The sequence below is a fragment of the Podarcis pityusensis genome (assembly GCF_964106645.2).
Source record: "Podarcis pityusensis genome assembly, chromosome: 1".
Lineage (NCBI taxonomy): Eukaryota > Metazoa > Chordata > Lepidosauria > Squamata > Lacertidae > Podarcis > Podarcis pityusensis.
This window is the reverse complement of record NC_138028.1, coordinates 27,619,734-27,642,666: the sequence shown is the minus strand read 5'-3', so window position 1 is coordinate 27,642,666 and position 22,933 is coordinate 27,619,734. Positions and strand designations below refer to the sequence as shown.

The following is a 22,933-nucleotide window of genomic DNA, read 5'->3' as shown; positions in this document are numbered from 1 at the left end:
TTGTAAGCTTACATTACACAGGTCAACAATTTGATCAGGCACCAAATTTTATATTAAAAATGTAGATGTCATGCCAACCACAACAGGATAACACTATTTCCATCTCACTTGTGAAGATGTTCCAGTAAGATGGATCAGATCAAAAGGTCCATTGTATTAATTACAAGCTACATATATCTGCCTACTGAAAGTCATCTCTTCTCCCTCCTCCTCCATAAAGCCCACCACTAACGGAATATGGTTTTTCTTACAGTGTGATATATTATACCTACTTATTTTCAAGAGTCTAAAAATTCACTGGGGGAAAGTAGTTCCCAGAACGTTTGGCTTCAAGAAAAAATGAAATAACTGAAAGGAAAAAAAATCCCATACCAGATTGTTCTTCTCCATCAGCTGGTTGTGAAGTTGAGTCTGTTTCTCTCTTTCATGTTCCAGTTTCTTACACTTTAGCTTCCAATGTCTAATAGTTTCCTGAGCTTTCAGTTTTAACTCCTCCCTCTTCTTCTCATTCTCTAGCCTGAGTACTTCAGATTGTCTGAATTCAGCTAGGTACCTCTCTGCCTCCTTAGTCGACTCTTCCAGTTGCTGAGCCAGCTCACTAACTTGGAGTTCTGCAGCTCTGCACTCATTTTCACAGATCTTATAGCTGCTCTGTATCTCCTTCAGCTGGCTCAGCATCCTTTGCTGCTGGGTCTCCCTCTTTTCCAAGTCGGAGGTTAAAACCTAGAAATCATCACAATATATTAACACATTTTTTTCTTGGGGAACAGAGACATACATGCACATTTAACAATTTCCAGAGGAGCAGCCATGTTTGCCTGTGGCAGCAAGACTTGAGGTCCTAGCAATTTTTTATGGCGCAAGCCAGAGGTGGGGGAAATCTATGCCTTCAAGATGTTGCTGGACTACAACCCCATATCAACCCTGACCATTGCTCATGCCAGGTTAGGCTGAAGGGAGTTGGAGTTCAGGAACATCTGGGAAGGCCACAGGTTTCCCATTCCCAGATTAAGTTTTTGCAGACTAGAGTCCAATTATCATAAGAAGCACAAAGTGTCATACTAAGTTGGCAAGCATATAGAATCACATATAGAGTATGTGTTGGGTGGTGGGACAGAGAGAGGAATGAAGTTACAAGGACCCGAAATGCAGAGAGAGAGAGAAAGAGAGAGAGAGAGAGAGAGAGAGAGAGAGGAGCAGACGGTGATAATTTTGTAAAACAAAACAGGTACAGTGACTGATTATCAGTTAATAAATTTGTATCCCACTTTTTAGGAGAAGATGCCTCACAAAGAAGGTACAAAGTGCAAAATGCAGCAATCACCAAAACCAATACACAAACACAATACAATGGTCTTACATATCCTAAAAATACTGACAATTGACAAGACAGTGTTGGTAAATTATACAAAACGTATTGTTTTAACTTTTGGGCCCCTGGGCTCCTTTGGGAGGAAGAGAAGACAGAAATTTAATTTGACGACAACGATATGCCAACACTGGTAAGCTAATTAATATATGTAGTACAAAAAAACCCCTTTAACCTCAATTGAAACCACAGGAGACAGAAATAAAAATCCTGTTGGACTGTAGTTCGGTAATTTCATGAGGAAGTCGTTGCTCCAGAAACAAAAGCCTTCAAATGCAAGGAGAGCAACAGCAACCATTTTCCAGTTCCCCACAGCTGTGCCTGTTCAAGAGACACTTCCTTGCTACTGCCAATGAAATAATGGATTTGAACTGCCCTATATTCTCACCCATGAAACGATGGCAGCAAGCTTTACAGCCAACTTTGAAAACAGACGTCCCCACTGTCCCACAAGACCAGTAAGCACACACACACAAGAAGAGCAGAAGGCACACATATACCCAATGTGAAAAATTATGTCCTTGTTCTATGGAACAGTAGATTTTAAATCCTTTTATATCACCACTCTTTCCACATCCATTTTTGTTTTACTGTCAGGGAACACACACATCTTTGCCAAAGAACCCTCTGCATATTGCAGACCATTCTGTAAAGGTACTAGGACAATGGTTTGCAAACTCCCCCCACCCCACCCCATGGACCACTTGAAAATTGCTGACAGTCTTGGCAGACCACTTCATGACTTTTCTTCCTGTTGTAGCAATGGCAATGCACTCTGCTAGATGTTGTATGATTTTTCCATTGTGTTTTATTGCTTGTTTCTTCTTCTTCTTCTTCTTCTTCTTCTTCTTCTTCTTCTTCGTCTTCTATTGCATTTTACTGCACTACAAACCGCATTCCATAAAATTCAAATTGCAATACAATAAAGTGCAATATAAGAAATAAAAAGAATCAATAAAAATGCAATTAAGTATCAGCATGAATATTTAATATGGGCATGCTGCTGACCACCTGAATGATGAAGATTATGTGTGGTCCACGGACCACAGTTTGGGAACCTCCGCTCTAGGAGGGACACAGAGTTCATGTGGCCTGCTGGCTAAGCTTCTCGGGCCATGCTAATGGAAAGCATGGCCAAGACCACACCAATCACTCTTCAAAGCAGAGCATGGCAGTGGCAGGCAAACACTCAAAGCACTCAAAAAGCAAAAACAAGCCATGTTGGTCCGTAAAGGGGGGAAAACTCAGAATCCACTGTCAGGTAATGCCTTTCATTAGGACCAACTCACAAAATATTGAGTTATCACTGGGGATTGTTCTGCCATTATTTATCTTCCCACCGAAAAGACCCTTGTCAGGTTCAACACGGTTTGGAACACCACCGCTACAGGACCGCTGCCGAATCTTCCCAACAAATTATTCATAGTTAACAATTTTTTAAGCTAAGTTTTGTTCTTTGCCTTTTCTCGCAAAATATATTCAAGCTTTTCAGCTGGCAAGAGACTTGAACAATTTCAGCCCTTGCCATTAAAGAACAACGTTATACACAAATGGAAACAAGAGTGTTGGCGCTACGGTCATTAGTTTAAACTGGTTGTTTTTTTTAAAAAAAATAGACATTTTCTAATGTGTTGGAGGCATCATATCCTTTCTTTTAGACCTTCAGGCGTTATAGATAACCTTTCTTGCTCAGCTACCTAATAAGTGATGTTTTATACGCTCTGATGAGTTCAATTCCAATGGAAGATTTGTATTAATTAAACATAATCTCCAAGGGCTATAGATTCAAATTCTGAACCTGACAAGTGTGAGAGGATACAGACAAAAACCATCCGAAATCATTACATTTAGCCTTCCATAAATTTTGTTAAAATGTCTCACCTTCAAACTTCAGTGCTAGATTATTTTCCTTACAACAGCCGTAATTGTTTCCCATCCGATGATAAAATCCCTATCCTAAATAATGGCATCTTCAGCCTTTCTGGGTCATTAAAAGTAATTATTTCTCCACAAAGCCTATGAGAAAAGATCTTGTACCTACCACTGTAGTTTCCATGTAGTAGTTAATGAAGCAAGATTCTAAGCTTAGGCAAAGCAGAGAAAATATTAAGATAAATTATCATGTTAAAAAACAGTGAACAGTATTTCATCAGCAGTTAATATTTTCTACTCCCCGCCCCTGATTAAACTTTTAATTAGAATATTTGCTTTAAAATACATGGGTACATAATTAATTCCTAGTCACCAACTATACAACTGATTGGTAGCAGGACAGACCTGATCTACACTGATAAAATATATATGCAAAACATGTACTCATATATTTTGCAATTCTGAAACTAAACAGAGCTAATAAGCAGAAATAAATCTTCCTTGCTTTGCTTATTATTAAGCAAGAAGTTTATACTTGGGGGCTTTTAGCACAGTAGTAGAACTTCCCCTCTTTATACTCCTCTTTATACTCCGAGCAATTTATCATCATGGAAGAACTACCTTTCTTCAGTATTAATTTTTGGCACTATGCAGATGCATTGGTTGCTATGGGCCATAGTAGAATGCCAAATGTGCTCAAGCCCATAGATCTCACAAGGCTTGAATGCATAGTTGTGGCTTGCACGTCTTCCCTCGGGGTAGTACTCCTGTTGCAGGGATATCAGCTTGGAGTGAAGGCCTTGGAAGAAGGCTCTGGAGCAGCTTTCGAGGCAGTGCGGGAACTGCTGAAACACACATACGCAGTGTGGTGCGGCTATTGGGTTACAAATAAAATACCTTACGAACCACACTGGATAACAACAAACATGCATGTCAGCATCAGCTGGGACTGGTGTTTCCTGGTTTGTGCACAGTTGTGCACTGTGGTGACACCCTGAAGACTGCAGAGATGAAGAACAAGGAGCAGAATTGTCTTCACAGGTCCCAACAGGTTTCCACCTTCCTGGTAGTCCACTGACTCCTCCAGACCTGACAAAGCTACAAATGCTGGATCTTTGCCAGGGCAACAACCAGCCTTTGGCCTTAGTTGTATGGCTTTCTAATGATCTGATTATCAACCAGCCTACCTACGCTTTGGTCTTCCTGCTCAACAGCTTCCTCTCAACCTTCCATCATCCCGGACCGCATGACAGCCCTTGCCCCATTCCAGCCAGCCTCCTTTGCCCAGACTCCTTGCCTTGGACCCCGACTCTCCTGTACGTCTTGCTTCCTAAATCTTGCTTCCTAAATCTGTCAAGGCATGCCTATGGAATCAACCCTGGTGCTTCACTCCAACCAAATCCAGCCCTACCATGATTCATTTTCAGCCCTCTGTGTGCTGCTCCATAGAGCCCAGTGTAGAAATAATTATAGGTGCTGAAATCTGTCCTATGTTAGGCTTTATGCATCCCAAAGGGCCTGTTATACATAAAATTGACTTCTATTGCTGTAACTGGCATGCTCATGTTTGCTGCCAACTTCACCATCTCTGATTTATTCAATATCATTTTAAGTGTTTGATGGCAACTAACCAATAAAATGCATATTTAGAATCCAATAACTCCAGCTGTAAAATTTAGAATACTCTGTTTTTCTTCCCTGGGATGTTTTTTTCCAAATGAATTCAGTCCGGTTTTGTGTTTCTGGACAACTTATCATACAATATACAAACCACAGGGCTGGAATATTCAGCAATGTTGTTGGAAATATATCTGGTGCCTGCAGTTACCCCCAAAAGCAACACAATCCACTAATTACTGCTGTTTGTATTCCAACTCCAAAAAAGGTTTTAAATTGTTAAAAAGTATTTTAAGGTTAAGAAAATTCATATTCTATTCCAAAACTAAAAACAGATTATTACATGCCAACCCAACACTGCCACACACATGTATGGCAGTTTTCACAGCAAAACTGTCAACACAATCTTAAGCCTAACATAACTGAAATAGATTTTATAGGCAAAAGTAATCATTTTCTGAATAGCAGTTTTTAAAAATGTATTTTTATCCCATTTATAACCCTGAATATCATTTGCTGGGAAAACAACAGTGCAGGAAAGGACAGTTGCCTCCATGTCTTGCTTGTGGGCTTCCAATAAGCATCTGGTTGGCCCCTGTGGGAAGCAGGATGTTGGACTAAATAGGCCTTTAGGCAGACTCAGCAGGGCTCTCTTTTTATACTCCTGCTTTATCTAATAGCTCAAAGCAGCTGACATGAAACAAAATAGTGCAACCGCTTTGAAGGAAAGATATTGTAATACATCGGAACACCTGGTCTTAAATCAGACCTTTGCCCACCTGGTTTGGTACTGCTCTACAACTGATGGGGCTCCTTAAGGTCTCAGGCAAGGGTCTACTTTAACCAAAGAGGATGGGTTGCATATGCCCTTCCACTGTGATATGATGCTTCCCCAATAAAGATGCAGCCATCCTATTTCCTCCTGGCAGGGCAAGAGTGCAGCAACTTTTCCCTTCATGGGAGAGCCTACTAATAATTTAGCACTTAAGGATGCAGTCTTGAACTACCACGCTAAGTTCAAGATGTTGGTACTGGAGTGCTATACAGCTTGGGACCAGGATACTGAAAAGATTGCCTCACCCCTTATACACCCAATCGATCACTGCACTCTGCAGGAGAGGGCCTCATATGGATGCCATCTTATCAGAAGGTCCATTCCTTACAATACAGGAATCGGGCCTTTGTGTGGTAGCACCTAGCCTTTAACATTAGGCACCGCCTCTGTTGTCTTTTCAGCACCTACTAAAGACCTTCCTCGTTCAGCAGCCACACTTCTAAGCAGGGAGCGTTCAATAAGGCACTGTCTCATGTCAGTCCATAACACATCTCACCCAATGATGGACTGGCAGTCCAGGACTGCAAATAAGAGTCTCCTCCAAAGATCCCAAAGTATGGGCAAGATGATATAGGAAGTGACAATCCCATTTCTCTGGATCTAACCAAATGTATTTACTGTACTTTCCCTAAATATCCATTCAAGTAATCAAAAATCAAGTTAAAACACAAACCAGATAAGCCCTTACATCTGACAAATGACTAGTGTATGCACAGAGGATGCAGTTACTAAAATTAACCCCAGCATCTTCTATAACTTCATTTGAAGTCTATTAAGTCCATTCTAAATTATACTGTAGGTATTTCACACAGTAAGTGGTCAACCTGTCTTGGGACATTCTAATTTCAGATTTACTCAGCCAATAAATTTAAATGTGTTACATTGTGTCCTCATTTCCCTAATGAAATTTTAACTTTTATTACAATATTTGACTGTTGCTGCACTGTGAACTGCTTTTCAAATTATGAAAAGAGACTAGAACTTTGACGGTTACTCTTTCATTACCGAATTAAAAATATATATAGTTCCCTATTATGCTGTTTGTCAGACTGCAGCTAAAAATATAGCCAGTCTGAAGTAAAATCCATGAGGCACAGTACATTATGGCATGAAAATCTCACCTCTGGGCATTCCCACGTGCCTGCACAAATAGCAGCTTTCACCACAGATCCCAGTGTACAAATTTATTTCATACAATTTTATTCTCACAACACTGCAGAGGCTGGTTAAACTGAGTGGTCACCTACTGAGATTCATGGTTGAGGAGGAATCTGAACTTGGGTCTCCCCAGTCATAGTTTAACATTCAAGGCATAACTATCAGTGTTTAACATTCAAGGCATAACTATCAGATCACTGCTTCTGTTCCCCTCAGTAGGGAATCCCCTATCACCACTACACGCCTCCTCTTAGGTTTGGTCGGGGTTCTTCCGTGAGCTGTCCGTTCCAAGGTCGCCTGCACATTCCCTGAGGACTGACTTTGCTGCTCGTCTTCATATACCTGATCGACTGTAATGAGGGAGAGATCCTCAAATGGAGTCTGCTCTTTGTCTTCCATGCTAGGGGAGAGGACCTCAAAGCGATTGTATATTTCTAAACAATCAGAGCGAACCCTGGGCCTCCTACTTCTTTGAGTCCCGTTTCTCCATATATCTGGATCCTGTGTTGGTGAACTAGCCTCCTTCTCAGGGGAGTCCCCTGTCTCCTCCTTGGTGACATCTTGGTGACTGGTTAAGAAAAGGAGGATGCATCCTTAAAATCACCCTCCTACTAAATATTATCATTAACAAGATCTGTGTGTAGGAGACGCAGATAGGAATACTGTGGTAAAACCACAGTCATACAATCACGGTGGTACTACTATTGTGACATGATTTAATGAAGCAACTACCATCACTACTGCTGCAATGACTGGCTAGGCATGACAGAGCTGGCCTCCCAATGGCTGAAACTTAATGGCCTGGTTCGCATGTCACTCTAAACCACAGTTAAACTCAACTATAGAAGCTACCAGCATGAATTTAACCAGACTGCGGGAGGCAGTGGAAGACAGGAGTGCCTGGCGTGCTCTGGTCCATGGAGTCATGAAGAGTCGGACACGACTAAACGACTAAACAACAACAACATGGTTTAAAGGTGAACACACAGCATTCAACGATCTCTTTGATTGCTTTCAAATTATGCTCTTAATACCAGGTGCCTGCAAGACAGAGAAAGGCTGAATATGACACAGCTGTGCTGGCTGGCAAAAACATCTTGAGAGTCCGGCATAAAAGCCATGAGTGCAGCTGGAAGATTCTTCATCCCACTATGCAGGCCTGCACACAGATTAGGAGAATGTATAATTGCAACCTTGTCTTCAGCACTTTTCACACCAGGGGAGAGAGGTGGGCAGAATGTTCTCTTCAAGATGGAATGTTGGAGGCACCAATATTCATCAGCAAAGAAGAAATCTCTCTTCTGGTTCTATATTTCTCATGATATAGTAGAATGAATTGAGATTTCAAGCTCATCTTGGCTCTCGGGAAGAAAGGAGCACTTTGCTCCCTTCTCCTACTTTCATTACCGGGACAACAATATGAACCAAGACCATGAGCAGATGGTTCAACCGACCGGCTCTGTTTGAAAGAATTCACAGGAAAACATAAGATTGAATTTAAAAGCCCAAATGGGAAAATCCTGCCTCTGCTTCTCTAGGATTTTTGGAACACATTACAAAAATCATTTAAAAATCCCCCAATACAAGCCACATTAATTTTTCAGCATGGGCTACAGGATGCCAAAAGACGATTAGACAAATTCATGTGGGATAAGGCTATCAGTGGCTACTAGTCACAATGGCTAGGTTCTATCTCTACTATTAGAAGCAGTATGTGTCTGAATATCAGTTGCTAGGAATCACAGATGGGGAAAAGGCTGTTGTGCTCAGGCTATCTACCACTTTTTAGTAGTACGCAGTCATAAAAACTCATTCAATTACTACCTCTTTCAGTTAATTTAAACACTCCTAAAGCTTCTTCAAATTAGGCAAAAGTCAACTACGGGCTTATTTCCTGTTCAGATGAATACAAGACGATGGAAAAGAAACGGATTAAATCAGCAACAACCACTGATGAGAGAATACTAGGAATTCTTATGAATACAAATAGCTTATGAAGGTTAATGAGGTTCATCGTGGGTTTAAAATAAGAGAATGAGTGTATTTTGTATGTACAGTGAGTCCTCCAATTTAAGGTCTAGGTAACTTTTGAAAGGTACATTAGTGCAAGCTAAATTACCTTTTTTATTGCCAATTGTAAAATATCTCTCTATTCTTCCCCCTCCCGCCAACAAGTATCACAAAGTTGCTTTGTATAGTTCAATAGAAGTTCATAGAATAAAGCAAAATTAGAAGCTCTCAAAAAGGCATCAATAGTTGTATTTGAAGAGAAAGAATACAACACTTAACTAAGTGCACTGCCTGCCCTTTCTGTATAATTGCTGCACAGGAATCTTATTCCGGTTATTTTCAATCCATATGGTCTGGGAATTCATCCTGTTGGTTATCATTATTTAATATTTATTACATTTTTATCCCGCCTTCCCATCTAGGGGCTGAGGGAAGCCTGCATGGTTTCTTGCCCCATTTTTATCTCACAACAACCTTGTGAGGTAGAAGGCTTAAGAGATAAGGGGTGACCTTGGGCCAACATGCTTTATGGCTGAGCAGGTATTTGAATAGTGTCCCCCTGGTCTGACTTCAAATGTCTATCCACAACACTGCACTTGCTGTGGTTAATTTTAACTGACATTTTAGAATTGGCAGTGATCCCCAAACAAGTAATTGTTAGTGTTAAAGCTGATAGGAACAGTTATTTACTTGACAAGAGAATCATGGCTAAAGTTTGTAGCACCTGAATGTTTATAATTCTGCTGGAGTAGAAGGGTATTCAAATACATAGCTTGAAAGAGGGGTGGGAAGTATTCAGCTGTGGAGAATTTCAACTTGATGCCTCTGCTGTGCACACATTTTTGAAGCATTCGCCTTCTAACTTTCATTGTTGAAGAATTTAAAAAATAAAGGTTAGCTCTATCATAGGAAGCGGGTGTGGTGGAACAACCCATGAGCTTTGCTTAGGAAAAGGTATTTCCAGAAACCTAAATCCCTTCGGAAACATTTATGGTATTATACTTAATAAAGTAATTCTGCCATGCTCTATATGGTCCATAGATGACATAACGGAACATCAGAGTGCCAGAAGACAATCCTTTGTTCTACGCTGGAAGCTCAGCTCAAGCCAATCCTAGCTTTTCACTGGCAAGGGGGGGGGGACCCACCACTTTATGAAATATGTACTTTTCCATACTGCAGTGTTTTTCCAGCTCATCTTAAATAGGAACGTCTCCCCCACCCAACCTGTACAGAATAAACTATTCTAAGATTATGAAGGTGTTCCCACAAGAGAAAGGGGGATCTGAAGCCATCTTGTCAACAGTTCCATCATTTACAGAACATAATGAGATTTCCCATGCTAACAGCCATTTTAAAATATTAAACGTTTGCATTTGTATAGCAATGTACGATTATGAACACTGGTGTGCAGGATTACACAAAGTGCAGTTGAGTTTTCAAAATTATCACACCACTCTTGAAAATAATTTCTGATTTCATTCTCCACAGCATGAGAAAATGAACAGAAATCCCCCCATTTGCTGACTGAGAACATAGGAAAGATTTCGGCTCAGAATAGGTGTGGGGCAAAATTTGTGGGAGCAAAGCAAACTGGATAGCTCAGTTGGTTAGAGCATGGTGCTGTGATAACACCAAGGTTGCAAGTTCGTTCCCCGTATGGGGCAGCTGCATGTTCCTGCATTACAGGGGGTTGAACTAGATGATCCTCAGGGTCCCTTCAACTCCACAATTCTATGATTCTAGAAAACAAAGGAAGGCTGTTGGAAAGGAGAAATTATTTGGAAACCCTAAGAGGGCAGTGATGGAAACAGTGCAAGAGTCCTTTAAATCTACTAGCACCGTTACCTGCACACCTCCTCTCAGAAGTGGAGATTCCCCCCCCCCCCCCACACACACACATACACAAACCTTTTGCATGCAGGCAGGCATATACAAACGAAAATGCCAAAATGACTGACCCTACAGCTATTCCCAGTGTCTGCGAAAAATACACAACTTTATTGAATATACCTTTGAAACCTGCAATGTGCAGCAGTTTTTTTCAACCATTGCTATCAAGGAAGTCTTTGTTAACAGCACCTGCACAGGACATTGATCACATGGGTCACACTCTGTATAAACTTGTCCTCCGGGGGCAGGTTATGCTGCTCACATGTAAATGATAGAGTACTGTCAATCATCATTAGCAGCTGCCAGGAAGCTCCATGCAGATGATGGGCTGTGGTTGAATGCATGTTGGGAGAAGAGTTGAGTGTGTGTGTGCGCGCGCACATGCAAGATTCAGCCCACAGAATCCAGAGAATCTCGGTTTTAAATCTTCTACACATCCTGTGTAATGACAAATTGATAATCAAAGGAAGTGCATCGCTCATGCACTTCAGAGGCAGATAGATGATACTTCCCTCCCCTATCACCATAAGGCAACTTTGCTCTTCTGAAACAAGCCTGTCCAAAACCATCTGGAAAAAGCACAGACCCGTATTAGATTTGCAGCTGGAAGTAGTACTATAAAGAACAGATCTGATGGAATGCTGTTTCACTACTGTAGTTTTCAAGTTCACAGCCTTTTGCGGCTTAATGTCGCATCAAGAGGGAAATAATCCATTTCCTTTTCACCTCCTGCAGCTGCTGCCACCTCCCTTAGAGGCTAACAGCGGGAAGTAAAATGTGTATTATACGATTGTTCTTGTGAGACAGACCTCTAAGCCTCTGGATTTTAAACATACAAAAAGCAGGCTCTTTTAACCTTGTTCTATCAATATGTATATTTTTTATTAAGCAGAACAGTTGGATTCCTGGAAACTGTTCGGCATCTAGGAAGTGATCTGCCGCAGAATCAAATTCTTAAAAAGCCAAGTTTGCTTCCCTTGCACATACTACTTTATCTGGCACTCTTATTATATCCAAAGGTCACTATGGTAAAATAAGGGATGTTGGAGAACAAAGTATTAGTATGATATTATATTCCATTTTAAGCATAGAAACATAGGGCAGGTTCACCTGACCAGCTCTGTCAGCAGAAGTCATGTGCAATGACTTCTGCTTCTGCAATTCAGGTTTCCCTCCTTCTCCTCCCCAAATTGGCTTGGGGTGTTCAGGAGAACCCCAAAAACAACACACAGAGGGAAGAAAGGAGGCATCAATCCATCTGGAAATCTGCAATGCTTGCACAAACAGAAGAAGCATTGGGAAAACGTGACACTGCGTTCCACCCACTGAAAGTTGCCTTATGCAGATCTGGACCACTGGGCCCATCTAACTCAGTATTATCTACACCATGAACGGCAGCACCTCTCCAGGATTTCAGACAGGGGACATTCCCAGCTACACCTGGCAATCCCAATGACTGAACCTGGGACCTGCTGCACGCAATCAAGTGTCTCTCCCACTGAGTTACGATGGGAAGCAGGAAAAGTATGACTCTGAAAAAATATTAAAGACCTAGCAACCAGATTTACAACAAATGGCACTTTGCGTCCAGAATGGATTTCTACTTATTTTGCCATCTATTTCGTAAGTTCTCATTCAAGTTAAAGTTGACAAAGGGATTGCTGAACTCTGGTTTGTCCTTAACATTCCTCGGAGCAAGCTGGCAGCTTCCAATACATTCCTGATTACATAATTATTACAAGAAATTAAAGATTACTTTCAGACGTGCTGTTATGCCAAATTAAATAGTGCTGCTCTAATGGCTGCCCATTTCTGCTATTCAGAGTTGATTAAAATGCATTCTGATCTTCAAAGAGTAACAGCTGTGCTCAAGGGTATTTTTAAAATCACAATGTAAAAAGAAAAAAAAGAAAACTTAACTAGCTTTAGAGAAGGTCCACATCACCAGCAGTATCTTACCAAGTTTATGATCACAGAAAATATCACAGCATCAATGCACGGTACTTCATCTTGACTCATATACTTGTAAAATAAGCTACCAGGGGCAAATAATAAGAACAAAGAAAATGTCTCCTTCTGAGGCCCACACTTTGGAATTTGAAACGGATGGTTGAATTCAACTAACTTGTCCCACTAACAGCAGCCTGGTCAAAAGCAATGGGGCTTCTCTCCCTCTTACCCCTGGGCTCCCTTCATGCACCCCAACTCCCCCAAATTGACTCAGGGTGGTCAGAAGAACCCCCAGACCATTAAGGAGGAAGGAAGGAAAAGAGGTGAGAGCATTCCACCAGGAAAGCAGAAATGCTTGAAGTGATTTGAATGCCCACTTTATAAAATAATAACAAAGAAATAAGGAAAATTGGTACGATACGTTTTAAGAATGTATTAGAAAATATGAAAAGATGAAGGTAACAATCATATGTACATTCAATATTAGAAATTTTAAATGCACCAGGAATTGATGGGAAGTCTATCACACCTTAGTAAGAACGTTGACCAAAAGAGACTGTATAAGATTGTATCAATTTTGATTTGTATATTTACATAAGATTACTTATAGAAGATCATTTTTGGTTTATATAAGTTTGTTTTTGTTATATATGAAACTTAATAAAGCATGGAAAACTTAGAAAGAAAGAAAGAAAGAAAGAAAGAAAGAAAGAAAGAAAGAAAGAAAGAAATGCTTGCAGTGACAGAGCAATCTTGGGAATTTTTTATGTTTGACGTTCTATTATTGTTTTATATCTTCCTGGAAGCCATCCAGAGTGGCTGGGAAAACCTAGCCAGATGGACAAGGTATAAACAACAACAACAACAACAACAATAATAATAATAATTGCTATTTCATAGCTGTTAACGTTTCCTTTTTTTTTTAAAGAGAAATGCTCTTATTCCGAATAGGATTCCTCGCAAGAAAAGGGAAAAGTTGACAGCTATGCTATTTTGAATTCCTCCTGCTGATTTTAGATGTTCCGTGGATCATGTCTAAAGTCAAAATCATGCATAATCAAAACACATTGGGGATTGCCAAAGTCTTTTTTCCTGGTTGGATGCCTGAGCCAGAACACCCGCCCCTTATTTATTTGTTTGTTTGTTTGCTTGCTTGCTCGCTTTACTGTATGAACAACAGCAATGCCTATTTAGTAGCATTACTACAACAACTGGTGCTAACATTATGAAACTAGCACATGGCAGGTTTAGAAGAAAACTGGAAAAAAGATTCAGTAAATGCACAAGTCATTGATATCAGCTATCAGCTGGTGGCCGCCTCTCCTCCATTTCGCTTGGTTGATGGGTACAAGGTTGATGCCAAACGAAACATCAATTTAATTCGGAATCGGGTATCCAGCAAAGCTTAGTTAGACTGTGTGGCTGGACCAGCGTGTATCCAAATGGTTCCAACCAACAGAGATTCACTTTCTTTTACAGCAACTACAAAATGGGAGAATGATTTCCATGTGATTGATGGTGTGGTAAATCTGGGCTGTTTCCACGCACAGGAAGAGATGAGCTAAATCTGCTGACTACTGCGATACGTCTGTTCCTTTCACAAACAGAATCATTCTTATTTGGCATAATTAGGGGCTACTAGTTTGACTACAGAATTGGAAAGTACAGTATAAGAGGTTCAACTTTGTTTGTGTTGATGCAACGCAAGGCAATTTACGTCGCACACCAACATGTGGGGGGAGAAGTCAGAAGGGGGTGCTGTCAACTGCTAGCTCTTTAGGAAAATCAGAACTTCAGATTAGTTCTCACAAAGGGCAGATGAAGTTGAAAAACACACTGCAACCCTCCAGATGACATGTGAGATGTTCCGGGAGAAATAAGATGTGATGGAGAAGAGATCAAGCCTATCCTTCACCCAGACATTTTAGTTTTCATGCATAGGAATCCTTTCCTTTGTTAAGCCATGGGGTGAAATTCCATTATGTAAACTCTCACCTGCAGTTCATACACAGGCTTACATACTATTTGTGTGGCCACACTTCAGCAACTCAAAAAGTAGTAGAACCTAAGCTTATCATTTAAAGAGATGTTTACCTCTATTTGTATTCCAAGCTGTGCTTTCTCTTTGTCCTTGCGCTCTATACATCGCTTCAACTCTTCTATCTCTGACATAACAGCACTGTGATTCAGCTGTGCTCTCAATTCCCAGATCTGCTTTTCCATCTCTTGTTTCTCTGGATCAGACCTCTCAACCACTGGAACAAACGTGGCATGATTTAGCGTAAGAAATATTACAACAAACAAAAAAATGCACTCATACATAAAACACACATGGCTGCAGGAAAATCAGAAACAGCCAATTCCAGTTTCGATTAACCATAGTTTCACATATTGTCCAGACCCTGAACCGTGGTTAATCTTAACGATGTTTAGTGGAAACAAGTAAACCACAGCTTGTATGGTTCAGATGACACACCAAACTGAAGCTAAGCAAAAATAGAAGCAAAGACTTCAAAACTCCTCACTGTGGCCATGTCAAAATGAGGATGAAAGACTTCGAGCTCAGAGGAAGCTATGCTTGTTCTTGCAAGTCAAATCAGCCCATAAAACAAAGTTTATCGACCAGCAGTGTTGGTGGCCTTGACTATAGCATAAGATGATAGTTAGATAAACAGAAAGATAGATAGCTCGGTTAGAGTAAATACCAAATTACTTTAAATTTCTTTTCAATTCTATGAGGAGACTGACATGGCAAGCACAGGCCTCCATAAATTAGCTTACTGCCTTGTGGATTACTCTTGGATGGGATGAAGATTAAGGCAGTTCACACCTTGACCAAAAAAGAAGTGGGATTCCATCGGGTTCTAGGCAGGCATTGCTTATAGACACTGGCAGCAGACCACAAAGATAAGACACAAAAATGTGTCATCTGACGAAGATGGAAGGGTTCCCCTCAAATTTTGCTTTAAAAAAAGGAGTTGGGTTAAAAATGATCAAAAAAGTATTTTCTGTTCTTTATTTGTTTGAACACCTTCTGAACTTCCTGCAGAAAATATTATGTGAAACAGCCTCAATTTGATAGTTCGTGAGAATTTTCATGCATCCCATACTGTTAGATAACTGCATCTTCTTCACCCTCCTGCTTTCCTTCAAGAATATTCAAATGAAATGCCCTTCCCAAATTCCATTACCTGGAAAAGGGTCCATTTCACTTATTCTGTATCCAAACAATACAGTATTGTGTATGTGTTTTCCATGACATTTTCTGAATGCATATGAAGAATACTTTTTTTAAAAAAACAAAAAACTTTGGCTTTCCTATTAATTATTCTTGGGTAAATAAGATTCATTGTCATGTCAGGAAGGTAAGCCATGCTCATGTTTCCCCTGACAAGAGTGAGAGCAGTGCCAAGTAACAGAAATATCCACATTTCAAGCCTGCCACTGGACCTTGGCTAGAAGCATCTCCATTCATACAGTGGAAAGGATATACGAGGGATATTGAGGCTTGAGGATGCAACTGCTATTTATAGCCGTTTTAAGCATACCAGCAGGGCACATTTAGAGATCAACCTGTATTGATTTGTTCTGCATCACATGGGACCAAAGCTGAGCTCTACTGAGCACAGCTGATTTGCAACCTCCATTTACTGCCACACAGTGCTCCCCTACTAGCCCTTTGAAAATGAATGGCTAGTACACAACAGTAGGTTTCGGTGGATTGCTTCCAGATCCTACTGATGCAATTACTTCTAGTGAATGCTCCAGATCTAGCTCCTAATATTTTTCACACACTACTGCCTGCCTCTGCTATCTCTGTGCAACTTCTACCATGCTCATTACGATAGCAGGGACCTACAGCTCGGACAAGACAAGCCCAAATTCCAATTCATAATTCTTCAGCAGCCTGTAAGAAATCAGATCCTAGCTGGTTGCCAGTCTACCTAACAAAAAAATGTATTAGCAAGGCTTTTGCTAAATCAAGAATTTAAGATATGAAATATGAACTGCCTAGCGTTTGCTAAATTGCAGCTTCGATAATGGCTCACATTTAATTTACACAACTGCTTTCACATAAATCTCTGAATTAACTTTTGTCTTTTTCGGTCACGATGAGGAGGTTCAATGTGCTGAGATTGTGAGCAACAGACATTGAGACATATGCTTTTGTTCACAACTTGATTTTGCCCACAGTTCTCCATTATTTCCAGCTTTCAGTAAACCAAGACTTGCCATTTCAAGCGCTGAGTCTTCCTCAAGGTATAGTTACTATAAGGTCTTATTTTTCTGTCCTGAATAGTAATGGGAAAGAGAGTGTTACCTCTTTGCCTCCTCCCGTCATCCTTTTGCTCAGCTGGATGGCTCTGGCGATGCATGGCAACCTGAGATATTTGATGGTGAAGATTCAGTCGTTCCTCTTCTGCTCTAAGGAGTTGGGAACGAAGATCCTCAATCTAACACACACACACACACATATACACAGACAAGTGCCAGCTTTTTTAACAAACCAGAAACCAATTTCAATAAAATGTGGAGGCATATTTTCACTGACATTATCAATTCTTTAAAAGATCCTAAAGCAAAATGTGATCATAACCCATTACCCATACACTATACTTAGCAATGAGCCAAGCATGAGATTTCTGTTTTAAATGGAAGCTTCAGATTCAAAAGGATATCTCCACCTGGCTCCCTCTTTATCAAACTGCCTTGGTCTTCGGCTTTTTTCAGTTTGGGGAGTTGTTTAAGGTATGCCTCTTCACACAGGCCCCTGGGTCCTCATGCTGTTGTTGAAAGGAGGCCGCTGGGATACCTGATCTTATCAGTCACTATACTGCTTTGCCAGTGAGTATTATCTCACTGCTGCTACACTGATGTGCTGTTTTAGAAGATTTAAGCAGCCTTGGTTCTTTTATTAGTTTTAATTGTTTTATATTTTATTTTGTCTTTTGTAAACTGCTTTGCCATTCTTAAAGAAATGTTGTTATCTAAATGAATTAATAATAGGAAAAATAAGGCAAGGGACCTCTCCACATGCAATCAGAAACCCTGCCTACTCAAAAGGTTCCCAAGCACACACAGGTTCCTTCACAGGTTATGCATGTATGGAATGGGGGTAACAATCCCAAATTGCCCTCTGAGGGCATTTTGCGTAATTTTGTGCACTGCAACAAAAAGATGGGGCAAAACTGGGCTGTTACAAAACCAAGGACACCAACCGAGCCTCAATGAAACACAAAGAGGTTTATTTGACTAGCTGGTTTTGCTTCTGAATAAATTATACAGCTAGAAGCCAGCAGAGAGATTAGCCACTTCAAGGCAATTTGTTTTCGCAAAGTTATAATTTGCTTGTGCAAAAGTAAAACAAGGTAAAGCAGTTCTAGGACGGAGGGTGGGGTGCTGCTGGTGGAGGAATCCAATTGCTCTTTTCACTATCTTTAGTAAATTACTTCCTCTGCTCTTTCAAAATATATTGAAATATGCCCAATAATTTATACTATCACAACATTAAACAACCCTTAAACCCAAAGAAAGTAAACCATAAATATAACGTGTAATCTATTTCATCATATCCATAGGTATACAGCTGTGAATGCATAAGTGAGAATTTATTTTTAACCAAACTAAAAAAACAGCTATGGAGCGTCTTATTTGGCATGACAGAGTCTGGAGAACTAATTTTCTAGAGTTTGGATTTGATATCCCGCTTTATCACTACCCAAAGGAGTCTCAAAGCGGCTAACATTCTCCTTTCCCTTCCTCCCCCACAACAAACACTCTGTGATGTGAGTGGGGCTGAGAGACTTCAAAGAAGTGTGGCTGGCCCAAGGTCACCCAGCAGCTGCATGTGGAGGAGCCAAGACGCGAACCCGGTTCCCCACATTACGAGTCCACCGCTCTTAACCACTACACCACACTGGCTCTCAATTAGAACAGAGTAAGTGTCAATTAGAACAGAGTAAGATCCAAATGCAGAGCAATCCCTGAAAGCAAGCACTAGGCACATTCCAGCTGTGGCAAACTACAGTATAAGGTAAGTCCTTCAAGCTGCTGATGCTATCATGTAGCTTGTTGTCCCCTCCTGCTTTCATACAACATATTCAAATGCTAGTTTCCCCTACCCACCCAGTGTGGTGCAGTGGACAGAGTGCTAAACTTGGGCCCAGCAGACCTGGTTCAGATCCCCCAAATAGCTATAAAGCCAAACAAACACACATGCTAAGTGTTCTTTCACTAGAGTGAGCAGGATACAAAAGGCAAAACATTATATTAATATGCCATGCCACAAGATAAGCAAGCCAATCAGCTTCTGCTACATTTCTTAAGCTGACTTTGGCAAAACAGCTTCATGTTGCTCTCATTTGCGTGTTACACTAAGTCAAACCATGGTTTAGAACAAATGAGCAAATGTTGGACTCCTTTGCTGCTGCACTAAGCAAAGCCACAGCTTGGCTTAGCATGTTGTTTCAACCCAGAGTAGCAGTTCTGCTCTCTGCAGACAAATCATGAGCTGAAACCAAGACTTGCCTTTGGTTTATGGCTCATAGTTTCCCCGGGGAGGGCTAGACCAGGAGCTTGAGTCTGGAAAACATGCTAAAGCAAACCATAGTTTACCACAGCAGCACAATGACTGGACTGGAGCAAAGCACCATCTCCTTTCTGGAGGCCTACACATTTGCACTAAGCTTAGCGCCATGTGAGAACCAGACTAATAAACTATCATTCTGTAATAAAGCTTGGTATGCACTTTTGTGACTGTTTTCTTATCATACTTATTTCTAACTTCCTACAGCACTATTTGATAGAAAGTTTTAAGAGCACTGCCTACTGTGAACGGAGACAGGTTTTTACACAGGAAAGTGGTTACCTGGTGGAGAAGAACCTCTCTGCTGTTTTCTGACTGATCCAGTTTCCTCCGGGACTGCTCCAAATCTTGTTCAAGCTTATTCGGATTAGAAAGAGTGACAAAAAAATCATTCCACTGCTAGTAATGTCATGAATTATTTAGCTACAATATTTAATATACCCAGAAGTCTGCTGAACGCTCATTTCCTATGCAACACTTTGCTAAGCTCGCCAAATGCCTATTATCCCAATGGTTCCTTAGATCAAACAATCTGTTTACAAATACATGCATTTCTTCCTCTCCTAAAAACTACGTTATGTAACTGAGTTGCACGTGTTATCTCCCTCATACTCTAGATGGGCTCCCCTTTCAAGGTAGCAAAACAGAGCAGTTTGAAAGGTTGTTTGTCTCATAATAACCAGAAATCCCAGGTTGAGAAGGGGAAAAAATAAAAACCCAAAGGCACATTAAAAAAAGGAAACACCCAGAATTTCAAGCCAGAATGAAGAATGGGTATTGCAGATGTCTGTGATTAACTCAAAACTGAACGCAAGTTCTTGAAAGAACAACAAATACCCTCTTAGTTATAGTTATATTAGCCCTTGAAAGGGTTTGGAAAGTGAAGCTGCTGCGAAATGCAGCAGCCAGAATAATTTCTGGTACTTGGCTTTCCTGACCACACCACTCGGTTTGAGTCCAGGCCTAACTCAAAATCCTGGTTATTACATATAAAGCTCCAAACATCCTAGGACCAGGATATTTCAAGGACCTTCTCCTCCTGTGTTAACTTGAATGACAGTAGCAGTTGGCAGCATAACAGGGGCAGTGTGGTCCTGCTTCCCAGTGCTGAGTGGGGTTGCCTTCTACCGAGAGGGGAAAAGGGGTGGGGAGCTTGGTGCAGTGTAGGCGAGATGCAACAAATCCGGTTCCTATTTCTATAATGCTAATTCTAAGGTATTTCTATAATGCTTACTATTTTGAATTCCTAAGCAGTGTGAATCAAATGTGTTTTACTCACACACACGAACAGAGAATAAGAAAGGCCATCATACAAACAGAAAACTACCTTATAAGGCCTCCTAAAATAGGGACGTCTTAGTCAAGTGCCTGAAATTAAGCAGGGAGGGGACCTGACTATTCTCAGCCAAAAGGGAGGGCCACAGGATTGGGTCCCCAATGCTGAATGCAAGGCCTCTGGAAGTTATGAGCCAGTTACCCCGCCAAGTTCCACACAAGTTTGGAACGGGGAAGCCAGATGAACAATGCCACCCAGCGTGCACCACTGCGCCACCAGCTACTGCTGCCTAATAATAATTCAGAGAATAATAATTCAGAAGAAAGGTATGTTTGGCAAGGACCCAACAGAGGATCTTTTGAGTGGTGGCTCCCCAGTTGTGAAAATCCCTCTGAAGGGAGGTTAGCTCAGCAGGTGGGGAAGGCATTTTAATTTCACCAAGCTTTTGCCGCATTTTAATTCTCGCTTTTCTAGTGCATTTGTTTTATTGGTTTCTTCTCCTACCCCCTAGTTTTAATAGCAGTGAGTGTTTTAACTGTTGTTAAGGGCCAAATTTATCTGCGTGGGCCTCAACAAGTATGACACCTTCCTGTTTTTACAGGCTTAAGTATTCTTGATGTAGGTCACCTTGGAAGGAGCAGTACAATCTGGGCATGTGCTGCTGAAAAGAAGCTGGACATCTTACTATGAAAGGCACAGAGTTTGATGCTGATACCTGCTATTATATGTTAAAGCAAACATACTTCATATTTTTAAAGCATGGGTGCAAGTCACTGCATCAATTGCAACATGAAGATACTACACCATGAACATTAAAAAAAACACAACTTACTTTGTTTTTTTCACCCTCCATTTTCAGTACTTTATTCTTCAAGACAGTTTCCACTTCATTAGCTTTAGCATCTTGTTGTTTTAAAGCCTTGAAGGAAGAAAATGGGAATTTGTTTCTTTTTTGCAAAACCATCAAAGCCTTAATTTATAAAATATGCTGACATTTGTATTATTTACACATGCACAAACACAGCAGAACACACTGGTGTGTGAGATTATATCGTGCAAAGCTATAAATAGATGTATCGAATGCATAGTGTCCACAACTAAGCTTGATACCTTGCAATCCATTAGCTTCCATACCCCAGTAAGCAAGCTGAGCCTCAGCCTGCCTCAACTCTCCCTTCAAGACACAGAATGTTTAACCCTTTCCCAAGCTGGATGTATGTTCAAAATCATAAACTCCCACACCTATTTTAACTGTCAAAAGATATATAAGATCCCCTATCTTTTACCTCTTGGGGAGAAAAACAGTGGGGTGTGTGGAGAAAGAAATTTTCAGTATACAGATAGCTAGGATGGAAAGGGTTAAACAGCCCTCTTCTGCCACTCAGTCGGAAGTCACCCATCAGGTGGCACTGTGGTCTAAACCAATAAGCCTCTTTGGCATGCCGATCAGAAGGTCTGCAGCGTGCGGTGTGAATCCTTCCAGTGGGTTGAGCTCCCATTGCTCTGTTCCAGCTCCTGCCAACCAAGCAGTTCGAAAGCACACCAGTGCAAGTAGATAAATAGGTACTGCTGCAGCGGGAAGGTAAACAGCATTTCCGTGGGTTCTAGCACTTGTCATGGTGTCCCGTTGCGTCAGAAGCGGTTTAGTCATGCTGGCCACATAACCCAGAAATCTGTCTGCGGACAAACGCCTGCTCCCTTGGCCTGAAGTGAGATGAGTGCCACACCCCATAGTCACCTTTGACTGGCCTTAACCATCCAGGGGTCCTTTACCGTTACCTTATCTGACAAAAGTATTGCACTTCCACTTGATATGTCTACCCAACATTGCTGGAAGTGATAAGTAATGGGGCCATCAGGCAGGAGGCAGACTGTATAATTGCAGACAAATCTAGGAAGTCCCCTTGTCAACATGGCTATGTGTACAACAGGGTAGGGCAGTCTCATTGGCTCCAGCCCAAGAAGCCCAACTTAAGCCTATCGGAAGAACATTTTCAGAATAGTAAACCAATAACTGGGCTCCTTGCATGATTCTTAAGCAGCACAGGTGAGCACCAAAATGTAGTAGAATAAAGGGCTCAAAGTAACCCAGGTTTAACTAGATTTAAACAGTTTAAAACAGGAAAGTAGCAGTTATGGGGAAGTTTAGGCCCTCCAAGTACTATCGCTAGGTAGAGAAGACAATTCTGGCAATGTAGGCAAATAATCTTTACTTGGTCTAAGGCAGTTTCCTGGTGAATTTACCTCACAGAGGAATGTATGCAGCTTGGAGATGCCTTGCATACTGGCTCCACAATGTCAGCTATACTAGCGAAGAAAAACTAGAAGCAATAAGTAACCGTGGAAGATTTCGCTAACACAGAATAG

At 41.0% G+C, this 22,933-nt stretch overlaps 1 protein-coding gene across 6 annotated transcripts in view; it reads right to left on the bottom strand.

Moving 5' to 3' along the window:
* Positions 1-22,933, bottom strand: part of CEP128 (centrosomal protein 128) — a 205,401-nt gene that overhangs the window by 151,680 nt on the left and 30,788 nt on the right. For all 6 annotated transcript variants that reach the window (XM_080974122.1, XM_080974123.1, XM_080974124.1 and 3 more), the window contains exons 9-13: positions 21,399-21,485; positions 19,573-19,647; positions 17,026-17,158; positions 14,799-14,959; positions 373-723 (exon numbers count right to left, since the gene is read on the bottom strand). In XM_080974122.1, the coding sequence (XP_080830248.1) occupies positions 373-723; positions 14,799-14,959; positions 17,026-17,158; positions 19,573-19,647; positions 21,399-21,485 (807 nt within the window). The remainder of the gene's footprint in view (positions 1-372; positions 724-14,798; positions 14,960-17,025; positions 17,159-19,572; positions 19,648-21,398; positions 21,486-22,933) is intronic.